At 44.1% G+C, this 17,881-nt stretch overlaps 1 protein-coding gene across 2 annotated transcripts in view; it reads left to right on the plus strand.

Annotated features, from left to right (window-relative positions):
- The first annotated feature begins 3,861 nt into the window (after window positions 1–3,861).
- FGF14 (fibroblast growth factor 14) overlaps window positions 3,862–17,881 on the plus strand; it is a 596,396-nt gene continuing 582,376 nt past the window's right edge. For both annotated transcript variants that reach the window (XM_035003100.1, XM_035003102.1), the window contains exon 1: window positions 3,862–4,069. In XM_035003100.1, coding sequence (XP_034858991.1) covers window positions 3,862–4,069 — 208 coding nt within the window. The remainder of the gene's footprint in view (window positions 4,070–17,881) is intronic.

A 17,881-nucleotide genomic window follows, 5' to 3' on the forward strand; every position in this document is an offset into this window, starting at 1 on the left:
ATAGGTTAGCATGCAACATGGAGTCCTGTACAGTTACTTTCACAGGGGGGCCAATCCTCAATAAATAATGGTTGAATAATTGAATTGAGTGACTGAGAGGTCATCAGAAATTGCAAGTCCTTTGGAACCAGGGTTAGGCCATCTTTTCCAGACAAAAATATTTGGTATTTTTTGTTTGTTTGTTTAATAATGTTAACAATAGCCTATGTAACATAAGTAAATAATGTATCAATAAATATAGAAAAGAACTATAGAAATCTCATACATTATACTAAAAGATTTATCTTTCCTTTAAATAGCATAAAAGATGAGAAGCAACTAACACAGTGCCTGGAATAATAGATTCTCAACAAATAGTAGTCACAGTTAATGACCTTTTGTGTTGTTCCTTAGGTGATAGGACAAAGATGTAATAATTTCCACCAATATATAGCAAAACAAACCATAGCTTTCTGGCAGTAAATCTTTATTTGAGGAGGGATCAAATTCATGGTCACAATGTAAAGAAGAGAGTCCAATTTGGAAATGCAAGAAAAACCAGTATGAGAGGTGTTCTTTTTACACAAGCTTAGCATGTAAAAAGTTTCAATAATTACAGAACATCTCCCCAGCTTTTACTCTACTTATGAAATACCTCAGGGAACTCAACAAGCTTTTATAGAACCTTAGAGCTATGTGAATTCAGAAGAACTTGATGGGAGAATATTTTTGATTCAACTGTTTCTCTGGCATCTGTCCATATTGGGATATTCTGGAACCCACGACAGGACACCAGAATGTTATAGAAGCAGCATACGGTATTCGTCCCTGATGATTAATATAAAAAATGCTTTCCTAATTATTTGGCAATGCTATCCCTTTTTTCCTCTTCCAAAAAGGAATTCTGTTCATTTTTTTCCAGACTGCATCTCCTAAGTCATTTGGCATTAATTTTATAGACTCTTAGTATTCCCTCTTTCTCTACTTCCCAAACTTTATTTATACTGCCATTAATCTTGGTAATTTCCTTGAGCTTTATGACATGACTTTTTGGCACATTGAGGGCATCACTATTTAACTTTCCAGTTTCTTAACTTTAATAGAATTTATTTGTTTTAGATTCTTTTCCTATCTTACCTGAAATTGACTAATGTTTCCCAAAAGGGTTCTGGATATTGGACGCAAATTTTGACATCTCATCTCAGATATTAGAAAACTCTAGTAGTGGGAAAGTTACTATAGTTTTTATTTTTTGCTAACTGCTAGTCAAGGGGTTAATTTTTTTAAAGTCAATTTCTTTACTCAATCCTCAACAACAAATCAACAGCTCTTTGTTTTTAAAATAGTTTGATATGGAGCGCCTGGGTGGCTCAGTCGTTAAGCGTCTGCCTTCGGCTCAGGTCATGATCCCAGGGTCCTGGGATCGAGCCCCACATCCTGAGATCGAGCCCCGCATCCTGAGATCGAGCCCCAAATCCTGGGATCGAGCCCCGCATCGAGCCCCGCATCGAGCCCCGCATCGAGCCCCGCATCGAGCCCCGCATCGAGCCCCGCATCGAGCCCCGCATCGGGCTCCCTGCTCAGTGGGAAGCCTGCTTCTCCCTCTCCTGCTCCCCCTGCTTGTGTTCCCTCTCTAGCTGTGTCTCTCTCTGGCAAATAAATAAATAAAATTTGAAAAAAAAAATAGTTTGATATCCCATGCAGTAGAGGCATTTTGAGATTTTAAGTTTTTGGAATTAAAATGGAGCTTCTAAAAACATATTTTTATTTTAAAAAATATTTTATTTATTTATTTATTTGAGAGAGAGAAGGAGCAGGGGGAGAGGGAGAGGCAGACTCCTCACTGAGTACAGAGCCCGATGTGGGGCTCAATCCCAGGACCCTTGGATCATGACCTGAGCCGGAGGCAGCTGCTTAACTGGCTGAGCCACCCAGGCATCCCCTAAAAACATATTTTTAAATTAGTTAAAAATTTTATGTCAGTTTTCCATAAAATGGAAATAAATTGGCATAACTTTAATTCATTTACTTAACAAGAGTGAGAGAGGTCAATTTTACTTTTCTGAAATGCTCAGGTCACAAATATGTTGAAATGCTAATATTCATTAATTTGAGTCATGAGTATTCTGGAGTTCGTGATATTATTCTGTGTACTAGCTTGTATATTTTATACATTGTATTTTTTCCCCAAATAAGACAAAATCTTTAGTCCTGCCTTAAATCTTTTGATTTTCTGAGGAAGTAGGAAGCTGGGTTATATCCTGGTGAAATAGAAAATTTGTCTGTTTTGTTAGGTTAGGTAGTGGTGGCAGTTGACACGGTTTTATGTTAGTGTAGATGAGGAGGCAACAAAGGGGAATTTAATGTTAGTTCAATTAATGGTTGCGGAAACAAGCAATGAATAAGGTGTAATCTAAACAGAAAGCTTTCTGTTAAAAAAAATTATTTTGGAAGATAATGGATTGTCTGTCTAGAAAAGGCGTTAACTTTTCTCATATGACCCTCTCAACCAAAATAAGTTTGCCACCTAGATGTTAGTGGTTGTCTTTTTAACAGGCTGTTTCTTAAGTACCTATTTGCCATATGCCTAGTCTATATTTTTCAAACAGCACTTTAAGTAGAATTCAAATAATAAGAACCAAAGGGACTTGAGTTTTCCTTAATGTTTTAGAGGCTTTCTATGCTGTTTTTGCAAATGTAAGTAAGGTGGAGCTCATTTTGGCTGTGAGGGGTGGTCATAAACTACTGTTTCTCTTCAAACCCCTTCCCTCTCACCTATTTTCTAAGATTTATTCATTGTAATTGTTAATTTTCCTTTTCAAAATTCACTTTTAACAGAAGGCTCTGTTAGATGGCTCCAGGAGCAAGCAGCCCGCCAGCTCATTCTGGGCAGAGCAGGGAGAGGGTCCGGGGCTGGGGCTGGGGCTGGGGTGCCGGCGATGGGGGACTTCCAGGGAGAAAGTAGAGGAAAGACTGCAGTGACACTGCCCTCCCCGGGCGGGTTGAAGCATCTCACTGGTGACGGGTCTGAAAGCACGTGGCTACGTCATGGAAAGCCAGTCTTTTCAATGCAAACTTCAACTCCTCCTCCTCCTCCCCCTAATGCCTGTAACTCACATCCGAGGCTGGGCGAGGAATCCGGAGGGGAGATTTTCCTCATGCTCACCGTTGTTGGAAACTGGGAGAGTGACGGGAAGGAGGAAGGGGATCTGTGGCGCTCTCTACCTACTACCAGCCTGACCAGGGGAGGGGGCACCTGGATTTGCATCTTTTCTTCGTGGTGATTGAGAACTGCAGGTTCAATCCGATCCCACTGAGCACTGGCGATTGATTATTAAAAAAAAAAAACAAAAAAACCCGACACTGGGAGAAGGGAGGCTCTGTCTTCGGCTGTCAGACTCGATCTCGGAGGTGGTATTGGTGTGTGTGTGTGTGCTGGTGGTTTTTTTTTTTTTTTTTCCTTTTCTTTTTTTTCTTCTTTCTTTCTTTCTTTCCCTTTTCTTTTTTTTTTTTTCCTTCTCTCCTAGGGGCTACACAATGGCAGTCTTCTCTCAGTGAGATGAATCCTGCTTTGCCTTCTGCAGACCCACCCATCCTCATAGCGATCAAGTAAAAGGCTATGGTTTTCTCTTTGGGGATCTTTTGTGCATTACTGTTCTCTCTGATTAGTTCTGGTCTCTGTTGGGATTTCTTTGCTTTTTTGTTTGGCTTCATGCTGAAAAAGGATTTTTTTTCCAACCCTTTGATAATAATCCAGTGGTGATCGAGGGGGATAAATCATTCACCCTGGCCGAAAAAAAACAATCACTGAGAAGTCTCAAAGAAATATACCACGTGAGGGGAAAAAACTGGGAGAAGATCCGGAATATTATCGTTTTTCCTATGGTAAAACCGGTGCCCCTCTTCAGGAGAACTGATTTCAAATTATTATTATGCAACCACAAGGATCTCTTCTTTCTCAGGGTGTCTAAGCTGCTGGATTGCTTTTCGCCCAAATCAATGTGGTTTCTTTGGAACATTTTCAGCAAAGGAACGCATATGCTGCAGTGTCTTTGTGGCAAGAGTCTTAAGAAAAACAAGAACCCAACTGGTAAGCAAAACATGCATCGTGTTATGTTTTTCCTCATGATAACCTGTCTGTTGCTCATTGAGCTAGATCTGCAGTTCTGCTATGCAGGAAGGCAGGGGAAACAGAAAAGGAACCAGGACAGTGTTGCATATAGAGGTGTTGATGGATAAACAAGTAACAGCTGGATCGGCGTCTCTGAGCCCGAAAACCATTATCAGCATCTCTTGGCTGTGACACAATCCATCACTAGGAGGGAGGAGGAAACTTTTTTTTTTTAAATGTATTTGGTTGCCTATGTTCGGTGGAATACTGAAAGGGCTGTGGCTTAAGGTTTTGCCCGAGGCAGCTGAAGGTTCCGTAGTTGCCAAGAGAAAGAACCGCGAGCTCTCTCTACTTCTGCAGCAGGTTCAGGGACGTAGCTAGGTGCCGAGGACCTGCTCTAGACTTTCTGATTAGCTTGCACAATATTCGCCACCCCATCACCTTTAGCAAAGTAAAAGAGGCCCTCTCCCTCGCTCCCCGCTCCTCCGTCAGCCCCCGCCTCCCTCCCCCGTCGAGCTCTCCGTGCACGAGTATTAACTCATTCCCCCGTCTGCCTCCGACACCTCCTGCCACTGGGAATACTTGAGCTGGGCTTATGCCTGGGGGAACCCCAGACGGAGAAGATAAGCCCAGCCCCCTCCAATATATGCAATTTAACCCCCCCCCCCCGGAAAAAGCAGTGTCAAAACCCTGCGCCCGAGTCCCGCGGGTGGGATGAGCCGGGCAGTGGGTTCCAGCTTCAGGCTTCGGTAATCATGCGCCCCTATTTCAAAGGCTCCAACCGGGAAACTTGCAGTGCATTATATAAAAATGCAAATGCAGGTGATTCGGGGAGTCGAGTGCCGGAGGTTCACTTCCCGGTATCCCAGTCTGAGGCGTTTGGGGGACGGCCGCGAAGCTGTGGGCGAGCAACTGGGGGAGGCCAGGCCGGAGGGCTGCGTGGCGGCGGCGGCGCGCCGACGAGGAGGCTCGGCGCAGCCAGTCTGGGAGCCGTGCGCGCCGGCAGCGAGGGTGTGGGGCGTCCCCGGGTTCAGTTCAGGCTGGGGAGGGCCCGGGGGCCGGGTGTTTGTGTCTGGGGCTGCGTTGGGGGGCGGGGGCGGGGCCGCGGGCGTCCCGCAGTGGCCGACCGGCGCTGGAGGCTCCTGACGCTGGCACTGCGGTGTAGTAGATCATGGCTCCCCGAGGCCGCCCTGACACCCGGAGCTCCGCCGGGGGCTGCGCTGGCATCCCCAGCCCCAGCGGCCGGGCAGCAAGTGGCTGCTGCCTCCCTGCCTCCGAATCCTGCAAAGGCAGCGTAGCTGGGGCGGCTCGCTCCGAGGCGGCTGCCGTCTGCGGGTGCCCGGAGCGAGAGCGGGAGGAGGAGGAGGGGGAGGAGGAGGAGGGGGAGGAGGAGGAGGAGGAGGAGGAGTGGTGGTGGGTGGGCGGGGATGGAGGTGGTGGGCATGGAGACTGAGCACCCTGTGAGGCCCCCACTGCTGCAGGAGTAGGGAAACTGCGAGTTGTTAGACCGTCCGAAAGGGCAGATGCTCGCGTGCGGGCAACGCCTGGGCAGTTGCCCCAGCTGGGCCTTTTAGGGAGCTGGGGAGGCTCCGGGAGAAAGAAGTCTCTGGCTGCCCGCGGGCGCCGCGCTGCAGTGGGCTCCGTGCCTCTGCCCTGGAATTCTCATCCCTGTGCTGTAGCTCTACCCCTTTCTCACCGTCGCCCTCAGTTCCCTCTTCTCCCTCTCCCTCCCTTCTCACCGTCCTCCTCCATTCCCTGTCCTTTTACCCTTCTCTCTCTCAACTCCTCAGCGTTTAGCAACTCTGAACTGATAACCACCATCCTGAGCATTGCCCAAGGAGAAAGCGGTATTGTCACCTTACCACCCCATTTCTAATTCAACTGTGAGGTGTAGCCCAGCCCCGCATGGAGCCCAACACTTGCTGATGTTTTGGTGATACCTAGAGCTGCAACACTCCTGTCTCTCAAGTTAATGGGAAGAGCCTTTTTGCAAGAGTTACCCAAGTGGGACAAGCCAAGGGCTGCTCTTGGGAGGGAGGGCTCGCGCCTTCAGGCAGTAAAAATAGTGGGTTTTGAAGCCTTCTCGTGTTCTGTGGATTTAGCTCCCTTCTGAGAAAGGAATCCTGTAAAAGCAGTTTTTTTTTTTTTTTTTTTTTTTTTTTTAAAAAATAGGCATTTTTTTTGGGACCTTAAAGTCAGTCCCTCTATAGTACTGGAGAATGGGGAAAAAATTCTTTTATAATTTTTTTGGTAAGCAGTTTTACTGGAAACTGATTCCCCCCCTACACACAGGGTGCAAGATATTTTTATTACACCTCCCCCACCCCACCCACTTGCATCTCTCTAGAATAAAGTAGATTTTTTTCCCTTTCAAGGCATTTTGGAAGATGTCAAATGGCAAATTATTTTTAGAGTAATTTATTTTGCAGCTTATGAATGTTAAAGTACTTGGGGTGTGAATTGATGGGTTAATTCAAAGCGTGTCTGACAACATCACCAACTATTCTAACAGGATAGTGTGGTCTTAGATTGCCAGAAGTTAGAGTTCCAACCTGGAAATGGGAGTATTTGTAAATTATTTTAAAAATGTGACATTAATGTGTCACACTATCTCATCTTCTAAAAGTTTTGCTTTTTGAACTCAAATCAAAGCCATGCTTAGCCATTCCTTTTCTGCATTGTACTTGGTAGGTTCCATTCTCCTTCTGCTATTAGCATGAAGCCTAAAATCATTTGCAGGTTTTTGATCCCAAGATAGCAGTATAACCAAGAAGTTAATTGGGTAATTAAAATAAAACAAAGACTAAAATCTTCTTAACTGTTAAAACCAGAAAGAACAGATTGACTACTACCTATTATGTTATCTTAAATCTAAAATGAGGACAATTAACTGGTTTCAAACTAAGAAGCTTGGCAGAATACCTCCAAGTACCAGTAGTAGGATCATGAATTTGGTGTGAAGCCTTCTTAGATTAATAATTCTTCTCAATCTTTGCAAGTTATAGAATAAATTACTGATTAGTCTTAATTTTTAAATTGTCAACAAGTATGGGTAGTTTGGTCAAGGCTCCTGGGAGGACTTTTAGGGCACTGCTATATAGTTATGTTGGTGTGAAAATAAGTAGATAATAGAGTCATGAACTTAAGGACAAAGTTATTTATCCACCCAAAAGTTAATAGCATTTAAATAAGAGGTATTAATTTAACCTTTTTTTGTAGTTGTTTTTATGTAAAATTTAATTGGAAAAGGACATGAAGAACATACTTACACAATATATGCTTTTTAAAATAAATTGCAATAGCTTGGAAATCCTACATATAAAGTAAATCTACCATCTTCATAGAAACTGTCCAGTATCTCACAATACAACTATTAGCAGAGAACACATGCATGCTTAAATGTCCTACTTTCCCCTATTTTCCTAGTAGAGCAGTAGCTGTATGTTTAGAATAAATGTTACCTGCTTCAGCTTTCATTTATGAGTCATGCAAGGTGATTGTATTTTTGGCAAATCATTAGATAGGGAATACTAAGTCCAAGGCACTTATTTAGCCTGGAGGAGGGCTTGATATGTTTCTTTAAACCAGCAATGATAGTTTGGACTGACCAATGTGTATCACAGGCCAGTTTGGTACTAATCTAGGTCACTAGACTTTGAGTGACAGTTGCTAAGAAATGTGGTTGGAAAAAAAAATTCCACGATAAAGGGAAACACTAAGGTCATGTCATGGATATCTCTTTAGACACATCATCTACAGCAAGCAAAGGAAGCCACAGAGCCTTGAATATATACACCCATTGAACCACACTCACGAGACCCCCAAACTTTCTTGGCTCGATAGGGTTTTGGAAAGCACAGAATTTAAGATAAGTTGTAATCAAAGATAATTTTATTGAGCAGTGAGAGTGGAAGGGAGGGTACGAAGCAGAAGTCCTAGACCGAGTTCAACAGAGCACATTTAGAAAATCCCCAAACTCATCTAGACCGAGTTCAACAGAGCACATTTAGAAAATCCCAAAACTCGTGGCCCAGAGGGTCTCCTTTTCTGAACTCAGTCTTTCTCTCCTCCATATAACTTGGAGATGAAACAAGCAGGGCTTGGTAGAACTCATCGTCACTTTCTATTTCCTACTTGTTTTGGTGTCTTTCAGCTTTGCTTTTGCCTTTCACTGAAGCTGTTTTAGGTGCCCAAAACATCTGGTACGCCTCTGTTACTCATTTAAATATATGTTATCCTTTTAAAACTACTTGCTTTACATGTAGGGCTGTCATGGCATTTTAGAAGTGGGAAAATAGGGAGAGACAGAAGAAAAAAGGAAGTAAGCATTTTTTACTCCTTCCCCTTCTCAGTCTGCCAACTCATCCTGGGTTCCTGTAGAGCTGGGTGAGCCACGTATGGGCCACAACCTCTGCATTTCTAAACACTAAGCATGTATCCAGTGGAGACAGCAAGTTCAGACTACATGGCTAGAACACCTAACAGCTGTGAGGTTCTTCTCCTACTGACATGCTTGCCTTTAGAGTGGGATTCCATGTAATCAGAGCTGGCCTTGGACTCCATCCAACAGGCTTTAGTTACTGAAGTAGCAAAATGGGTTTGCAGAACAGTGGCACTTCATGAACCAAAGGACAGCATTTTAGATAGGTTTCCAAGTATTGACTTGTTGGGAGAGTGGATTTTTCTTTTTTGAAATGATATCCAAGTTAACAAGTGTGAAATCCAATGCATGATAATCTCAACTTGGTTTTAACAATGAGGATGACTTTGGCTGTACCCATATCCAGCCTATTCTCATCTTAGACAGCATCTAAAACTGAGATATTTGTTCAAATTTTCAAAAATTGCTTTCAGAAGGCGCTAAAGGTAATTTTGTACTATATTTAACATTTCCCACATGAAACTATTTCTTCAAAAATGTTCAAACCCAGTCTTCCATGTTTTAGCAACACAAACATTGGGGACTTTTGTGGTGTTTTTATACATATGGCAACAAGGACAACAATCAAAGTTTTCACTCCTTTGTACATTTTGGCATCATAACTCACTCAATTGACTCATAATCCTCCTATAAATACCATGTAGATGTCTCAAAATGGAAGCATTTATTCAAAATAGTTTCTTACGCCTTAAGGCGAGACAGTTGGAATTTAACAGTACATTTAAAGCTTCTCTATTAAGATTTTTCTCCCAGGGCACCTGGGTGGCTCAGTTGGTTAAGCGACTGCCTTCGGCTCAGGTCATGATCCTGGAGTCCCGGGATCAAGTCCCACATCGGGCTCCCCGCTCAGCGGGGGGTCTGCTTCTCCCTCCGACCCTCTTCCCTCTCATGCTGTCTCCCATTCTCTCTCTCACAAATAAATAAATAAAACCTTTAAAAAAAAAAAAGATTTTTTTCCCTCCTCTATTAAGTTTTAAACCAGACACTGCAGAGATGCACTAATGTTTTTGCTACTCTGCTTTTTAAGGGCCAAGTAGTGTCCTGGTGTTTTTCCTGTGTATTTCTCTAGTTGCTTCAAACTAACTTTCTGCTTTGGTGAGATGCCGGGTAGGATGACAAAAGGGAAGTTGAAAGAAGGCATTCCTAGGGTCTTGCGAAGGCAAAAGGGAGGCGTAATGTTGACATGTTTCACAGGGAAACTGAAGCTTTTGTTTATCTAATCTACTAAACTATCTAAGAAAGTCACCCAACAATTGTTGGGCACTATTGCCTTTATCATTGTTCCCTGACAAAAACTTTAGTTATGATACGTAGCAGGTCTTCAGTACATTTTTATTAAGTGAATTAATAGTGAAAATAGGATTCTTTGTGAAAGTTCACTGTGGGTATGTAACTGCAGGTATCATAAATTATAGTAGCTTAAGTTCACTTAATGCTGACTCCTTTCCAACAGTGCCAACCAAGAATTTGGTTTCTTAACGATAAAACAGAGAGAAGGAAAAAGTTGTTAGTGGACTCCTAGCTCTTCATCCTGCCCTGATAACGCATCCTGAAACTTGGTTAGCTGACATTCCCTAGGCCCACATTTTATAATACCCTCTTTCTAAAAATCTCAAAACTTGAGGCCTCACTCAAAAATATAAGCTCATCGCCTGGGTGGCTCAGTTGGTTAAGCGACTGCCTTCGGCTCAGGTCATGATCCTGGAGTCCAGGGATCGAGTCCCGCATCGGGCTCCCTGCTCGGCGGGGAGTCTGCTTCTCCTTCTGACCCTCCCCCTCTCATGCTCGCTCTCTCTCTCTCTCATTCTCTCAAAATAAATAAATAAAATCTTAAAAAAAAAAAAATAAGCTCAAGAGCCAACCGCAGTCTCCCCTTCTGGTCCTCTCAGCCTTGGAAGAGCGAATGTGAGGGCACCATTAGGTTCCCCCTGCAAGAGTCCCCTTCCTTTTCTTTGCTCGTCTTAAATTCGCTTCTCCTTAAAAAGGAAGACGTTTCACAAAAACAGTCGAGTAAATTGTTCCTCTTTACTGAACTCCTCTATCCGAAGATGGTCACTGGGACTCTCCTTTGTGGCGTAGTTTTGGTTCTGAGGGGACAGCACCTGACCAGCCTCTAGTTCAGTTGCTTTGAAAGGAGGTGCCCCCCTCCCTTAATATTTCATCCTTTCCAGTTTCAAAGCAGCCGTCTTCAAACTTGGTAGCTCCGTGCACATCCCACCACCACACCGATCTATTTGGCTTCTCCTTTCTGGAGCCGCCGTCGAAGGAGGAGGGCGCTGGGGCGCCGTGGCCTCGGGCCGGGAGGCGCGGAGTGTGTCAGGGACAAGGTCCGGCAGAATGCACGGCAGAGTCGGTGTCCCTGCTTTCCAGAGCCGCGTGCCGCCGTTTTCTGCAAACCGCGGGCCGGCCGCTCCGCGACTCGGATCTGCTTCCAGGAACCGGGCCCCTCGGGGCGTCCCGGCCGAAGTCGGCTTCGGAGTCTGCCTAATGGAGTCCGAAGACCGGGGTCACGCAGACCAAGCACCGTGTTCCTCCTGGTGTGACGCGCGGCCCGAGCCTCCGGGACCCGCCACCACGCGCTCCTCGCTTAGGAGCGCGGGGAGGGCTCCGCTTCGCAAGGCGGCGGAAACGGCCCGTCCGAGCCGCCGTAGCGCGGGAAGCTTCCGTTGTCACAGAGATGACCTCTGACCCTGGGGCGTCCCTGGAGACCGGCGGCTCGTGCCTCGTTGCTGTGGAAACCAGGGCGACGCGAAGCCCGTGCTGGGGCGACCTGGAGCGCGGGCAGGGCCCGGGTCCCGAGGTGGCGCGTTTGCGGGCCCCTCGGCCGGCGTCCACGCAGGGGCGCTCTGAGCACCGGCCGGAGGGCTGCGGAAAGAGTCTGGTCCTGGCCCCCAGGTGGCCGCCTCCCCCCGCTGGGCCCGGAGGCACAGGGCCTTGGCCGGAGGAGAGAGCTGGCTTGCGGGCATCGCACCCCAGCACAGCACGGGCAGAAGATGAGCCGAGCGGGGCTCTCGGCTTCCCCACGGGCTCCCGGAAGAGCCGGGGCGGGCTCCTGCGTTCTCTCGGCCTCGGTTTCCTCAGCCGCCACGTTACGATAACCTCAGGTCAGCCTCAGCTCCCATGTTCCGGCTTCTGTAAGCCTCCACCCAGCCCGGGCTCTACGTGAGCTCTTCCCGTTTTCCTGTACTCGTCCTGGACTAGGCTGGGTGTATTTAAATTGTGTTCTAAAACCAGAGACTGTGAGAGATGGAGGGCCACTGTAGGGATCATGACTGCCCTGCCCGTCTTGGAAGTGTGGCCACTCCTTCGCGGTGGAGCAAGAGACTGGTCCAGGAGCTGGTTTTGAGTTGTAGACACAGCAGCTTTGAGCCCGGGAGGAAGAAACTCTGTAACTTACTGGGGACACTACCAAGAGCTCTGCGAGCGTTTTGTAGAGTTGCGTGGTCGGCGGTGAAACAGACTGCATTCTGCCCCAACCGCTGTGGTCTCCAGATGCCTTTTCCTACAGCCTCTGAACATGCTGGGGGGAGGAACCTCTCTAAACGGGCTTCTGTCCTCTTTGGGCTACCGGGCAGAATCACAGGCATTTTGAATCTTAGAGAAAACTTCGCCGTAAATTTAGAAACTGAAAAAGGCTATTTTGAGGTTACAATAATGCAAAACTCACTAGCTTATAAAAGAACAGCTGGATCCAAATTGATGGAATAAGTTAAGGCGACCTGTTCAGATGGCTTTACACTTTTTAAAGATTTTTCATTGGCCTAGGTTCCAAAGAGCTTCCCCCACTTTTCTTTATTTTCTTCCTTCTGATGAGAATTACCTCCTGAAGTTTGCTTTTCAAACAGATTTCCTTCAGTTCCTAGAGAAGACTGGGTAGAACATTTACACCTCAAAGGCACAAGGAAAGAACGCAAGCTCCTCCAGTGAGGATCTGTTTCCTAAATCCAAAATTTTACAATAGCTACAAGTTTCTATAGATCAGCAGGGGAGGTTTGGGGATTGATAAAAATGATAGATGGGTTTTGAATTGCTTTTAGAGCTGCATTTCTGTTCTTGTAAAGACTGAATTTATACGACAAGGACAGTTCTTTTTAATTCCTCAAAGAATTGGGTTGCAACGGTATGACTTCAAAGGGTCGACCATCCAACCACATTATCTTCTGTTTGCTTCTTTAGGTCAGGGGGAAGATCTTCAATTAAGATGGAAATCAAAAGATTCCTGTCTTCTAGATACAGAGCTATTTGTCTTTGGAATATTTTTCTTTCCATTTGGGTACATAGTTTCATTTAGCTTAGCAGATAGGCCTAAAAAAAAGTTTTCATGAGGTTCTGAATATCAGCCTCCAATATCAGCAAACTTCTAACCATAAAAAAGTCCTTTTGAATATCTTGTCAGGTTTTAGCTGGAACAAGCAGTAAATATTCCTGGCAGTTATTGAACAATCTTTTGGATGGGAGAGGCATTCCCAAAGAAGTTGCAAAAGATACTGCTCTCCCAAGATCTAGAGCCACTCCCAAAGATAACCCAAATCAAGACTTACAATTCCCTTGAGAGCTTGCCACAGTCTGTAGGACACCGGCCACAAATGGAGTGCAACCTCCACTTCTGTCTGGCTATATTTTGAGGGCCCCCAACCTGATGGTTGCCAAGCCAAGTTCTCAGGACACAAAAGGAGATAAATAAGAAGGCAATAGCTGTCCTTGGGAGATAAAGGATCAATATCCAATGCATCTTGAAAAGGAAGGGATAACATGAAATTTTACCTTCCTCTCTTGACCAGGCACTACAGACAGAGATCCAGGAGAGCTGATTCTGGTAAGAATCTTCCCCCTTCCCTGGCTTCTGTCAGTTTTCCCCTGATCCCTTCTCCAAGGCTCCAGAGTGAGTGGGGTTTGAAGTAGAGAGTGAAGCTGAGGTATCTACCAGAATTTGGCAAAGTTTTTTTTATTAATTTTATTTTAATTTCCCTTTGGCTGTTTAAGGGAATACCGGTGGCAGTTTACTGGAGAATCCCTTGGAGTCCCATCAACCCTGAAAGGGGCCCAAGTGGTGGTAGATACAGGGGCCTCTGGATATAGGCAGACTTTTGTTTATGGTCATGTAGTCTATTTAGAGTGGAAAGGCAGTACAGATAGAGGATTAGTGAGTACTGAGGTCAAGGAGGGTAGAAGGGAGTAGTAGAAGTCATTTAATTCTTATAGTCTTTTGTTTTAGGTACCTCTTGTGTCCTTGATTTTTTTTAGTCTTTTGCAATAAATCTTTCCATGAGGCTATTTTTGAAGCCTTTCAAAGGCTTCTGCATGCCAGTTAAAATAGGCATACTCTTCTGTTTGTTTGATCTGGGAACACTTACTTTCAAGTTCACTTTTTAAATGAATGATCTTGTCTAATTAGAATATTCCCCATAGGGGCGCCTGCTTCTTCCTCACCCACTCCCCCTCCTTGTGTTCCCTCTCTCGCTATGTATGTTTCTGTCAAATAAATAAATGAAATCTTAAAAAAAAAAAAAAAAGAATATTCCCCATAAAGGCCATTTTAAATCTAGGTTGTCTTAGTCAGATTTGGCCATTTTTGTAGATACCTACAACCTCAGGGACCACAGTCCTTAGTCATAAACATTTGTGCTGGAAGATGGCACACTTAATTCTTTGGAACTTGAGGATCCCATTTCTTTAGTGAAGCTTTGGGTCTCTGAGAGCCGAATTAATACCTAAGAGGGATGTACCATTGGGTTGGGGATTTTGTGGTGTTTTACAGTGTGCCTTGTTACACAGAAGTTTTCTTGAGGTTGGCACGTGGCTTAGTGTCGATCTAACCCATTCTGTGATCAATTCACCCTAGCACGGGAGTCTTCCAGTTAGGTGTCAAACACTCCAAGAGCTTTTAGGTGCCCATGCCCACCAATTCTGTGGTTTTGGCTTCTGAGATCCCCATTAGGAATAGATCTGTTATTCCTTTCACAAGAAAATGTCTTTATGCTGGTGGATACCCTAATGGCTTTTTTTTTTTTTTTAAAGATTTTATTTTCTTTATTTGACAGAGAGAGAGAGAGACAGCTAGAGAGGGAACACAAGCAGGGGGAGTGGCAGAGGGAGAAGCAGGCTTCCCGCCGAGCAGGGAGCCCAATGCGGGGCTCCATCCCAGGACCCTGGGATCATGACCTGAGCCGAAGGCAGACGCTTAACGACTGAGCCACCCAGGTGCCCCCCCTAATGGCTTTTAATAGTCCAACTTGCACCTACTTAGATTTTGATGTGTCATTGGTCAGAAAAGTCTGAATTTCTTGTCTTAATTCCCTTCCCCAAGTTTCCTAGCAGTTTGTGCTGTGGACTTACCTTGAAGCTTTATGAATCCTGTCCCCCCAGTGGCTGCCATCTTGCTTTCTTTAGACTGAGGGGTAACCATTATTTTCTCTTGAAATAACCCATCATAATTCAACGAGACTTACTGTTGCTGGCTGCCTGCACGGTTCCTGAGACTTGTAAGGACTCCCCACAAAGGTGCTTACCTTGTACATGAGTTTGGCCACAAACCTAAATGTTGTGGTTCACTAAGTCTCACTGTGAAAACCTGAAGGCTCTCACACCCCAGCTTTTCACCTGGAAGGAATAAGGTAAACAAACTTGAGGAGCTCAGAATGCAAAACAAGCAGAACTTGATCAGAGAGAAGCTTACCAGAGTAGTCGGAGAGGCAACAAATAAAATAGCTTTCTGGGTACCTTCACCTGCTTCTAGAAGCCGTCCCCAGAATCTTTAGCAGCTGTCTTCAGGTCCCATCTCATTGCAATACTGGCAATTTGCAAAACCTAAGACGATTTAGTAATCAGTTTGATGTCCTTTCTTCACGGGAAAACAGTCCTTGATTCGGGGAGTACAGTGCTCACAAGTAGTTGGAGCATCCTTCCCAAGGAATTTTGGGCAAGTGTGAGTTTTAAAAAACATTAGAAGAGGCAACAGGGAAACAAGCATGATTGGCTAGGAGTTAGGGATTCCTTTATAAGGATAGCAGGTCCTATTTTCTAATATAAGGTAAACTAGCTAAAACAGAGTTGGAGGATTGTGATTTGTATATGTTAAATTTCCTTGACAGGTGTTTCCCCTTAAGTGCAGGCTGACTGAAGTTTGGATTTGTGATGTGGGCCAGGTCGCTGGGCCTGCCTCCATTCTGTGGGTCCTGATACACAAATTGACTTTATCAGTAGTCAAGAACAGATCATGTGTTCTGTGGCAAGGTCAGATTTACTCTTGAGACAATTGCTATGGTGGGCAGTATGGGTTAAAATAGCTTTGAGTGGGCCAAGACTGAAGGTAGAAAGTCCACAAAGGCAGCAGCTGAAGTAGAAGTGGTAAGGTCCAGAATAAGGCCTGGACCTTATTCTGGAGGGGAAGTACAGGGGCTGGCGGGGAAGTACAGTCCTATCTCAGTGGCCAATTCGAATTTGGGAAGGAAGGAGAGGGGGGAGTCTAGAATATTTTGACCCCAGGTTTTTAATTTGGACAACTCCTGTGGATCCTGATCCACTGGCCAATGGCCAATAACACGCCTCCATCTCCTTGAAACACGGGTAAAAACTTGGCTCTCTTCAGACTGTTCATATCAAAGGGTTGTGGTAGAGATGAGTAGCAAGTAGAAAACGGACAAGTTTCTCTTTTTAGATCAAAACTTAAATAGGCAGTTCTAGGAGAGTTGCTCTAGGATAAAGAGTTCGTTTTCTTCACTTCACACCTGGAAGTCCTCAGGGATGGAAAAAACTGCTTTACAAGGAAGAAAAGTCAAGAAGTTTTTTTAATGATTATATATATTTCTTTGTCAGTAGTAAATGTTTTTGTACACAATACTTTGTTCAGTTTGAGGAGTCCACGAGTGCAATTAAAAGCCAAGTTTTCGAATTAACTATTCAAGTCTGGCAAGAAAAGGAAGTGTGAACTTTATTGAATTTACATATGTAAGTGTGCGCAGCTGCTTTTTAGATAGAACTGAATGTAGTTGTCATTAAAATGCTTTTTTCCCCCTATAACATTTTGTTGTCTGCACAATCACAGTGGATCGCTGAAGTGCGTGGTAACCTCTTCTGTAATGCCGCCTCTTAGATAAAGTATAGTTTGGGAGGGATTGCAATCTCTTTTCTTTCCACTTCCTGTGTGGAGCGCAGGGTACACTACTGTTGTACTTTAAAAAAGAAGAAATGTGAGAAAAAGGCTTAAAGATTAAAACAGTTGTAGGTGGTGGTGGTGGTGGTTGTTTTTAATAGCCAGCTCTTTCAAAGTCTGAAACTCATCTTTGGTTGGGTTACTGTTGTACCCCAAGTATTGTAATTCTTAAGCAAAGAAAAGATGTTTGCCAGGAGGCCTGAGTCAGTTCTCTAACTATATACTCAGTAATACCACTCTGCTTCAACATTTTCCTGGTGGGGAGATTGAAAACAGTAACCCAATAGGCTCGTTCCTCCTGTGTTATCCAATGACTTGACTTGTTTCCTAGGAATTTGCGTTTTTCATTGACTTAATTACATTCTCTTTTACATTGAAAGTTTCCACTCATATGCCAATTCAGTGACATAAGATTCCTTATATGTCGTACATATAATAATGGATATGAAATCCTGGAAGTACTTTTAATGGAGTGCATAGTAAATGTTAGAACTATTTTAATGATGCAGTAACAAAAATTGAAAAAAAAATGAATTTTAAAAGGATAGAAATTTTGTGTCATTATTGCTTATTATTTCCTCTTTCCTAATTATATTTCCTTTTGAAATCTCGGGAATAATCTTAAAGAGCACAGTTCTCAGGTGATTCTGTGGCACACACACCCTTTTATGGGGACATTAACCAGTGGCATATATGCTAAAGATAGAGTGTGGCCTGATCAGCAGAGCCATGAAGTTTGATCCCTGTTGTTTGCTTTGTCCTTTACCAAAGTGCTTTTCCATCACTGAGAGTTCACCATTTTGTCCCACTCTCCCTGTATTTGTGCTATCCTACTCCAGATATTGTCCTTTCACATATTTCCTTGAGGTTTGTCTTTCAAAAGTTTTGTCCTCAATTTACTCTTTAGGCAAGGTCGGGATTAGTATTCAATTGGACCTTCAACTTTCTCATGTATTACATTAGGGAAAAAAGGACAAAAAAGTCTAACAATATAGTTGTCAGAAAGTAAATGAGACATGTCTATCTGGACTTGAGACATTCACCAAAAGTGGCATTTATTTGACTTAATTTTTTCTTTCTGTGCTTTCAATAGCATGTAAAAAATTGTGCTATAGATCTGTTGCTTTATTAGATTATATAATAAAATGACTTTGGGGTGGTATTATTATAATAAATATTCTACCTCAGATTCCCACTA

Source organism: Mirounga leonina, unplaced genomic scaffold (assembly GCF_011800145.1).
Source record: "Mirounga leonina isolate KUSES-001 unplaced genomic scaffold, KU_Mleo_1.0 Mir_127, whole genome shotgun sequence".
NCBI classification, from domain to species: domain Eukaryota; kingdom Metazoa; phylum Chordata; class Mammalia; order Carnivora; family Phocidae; genus Mirounga; species Mirounga leonina.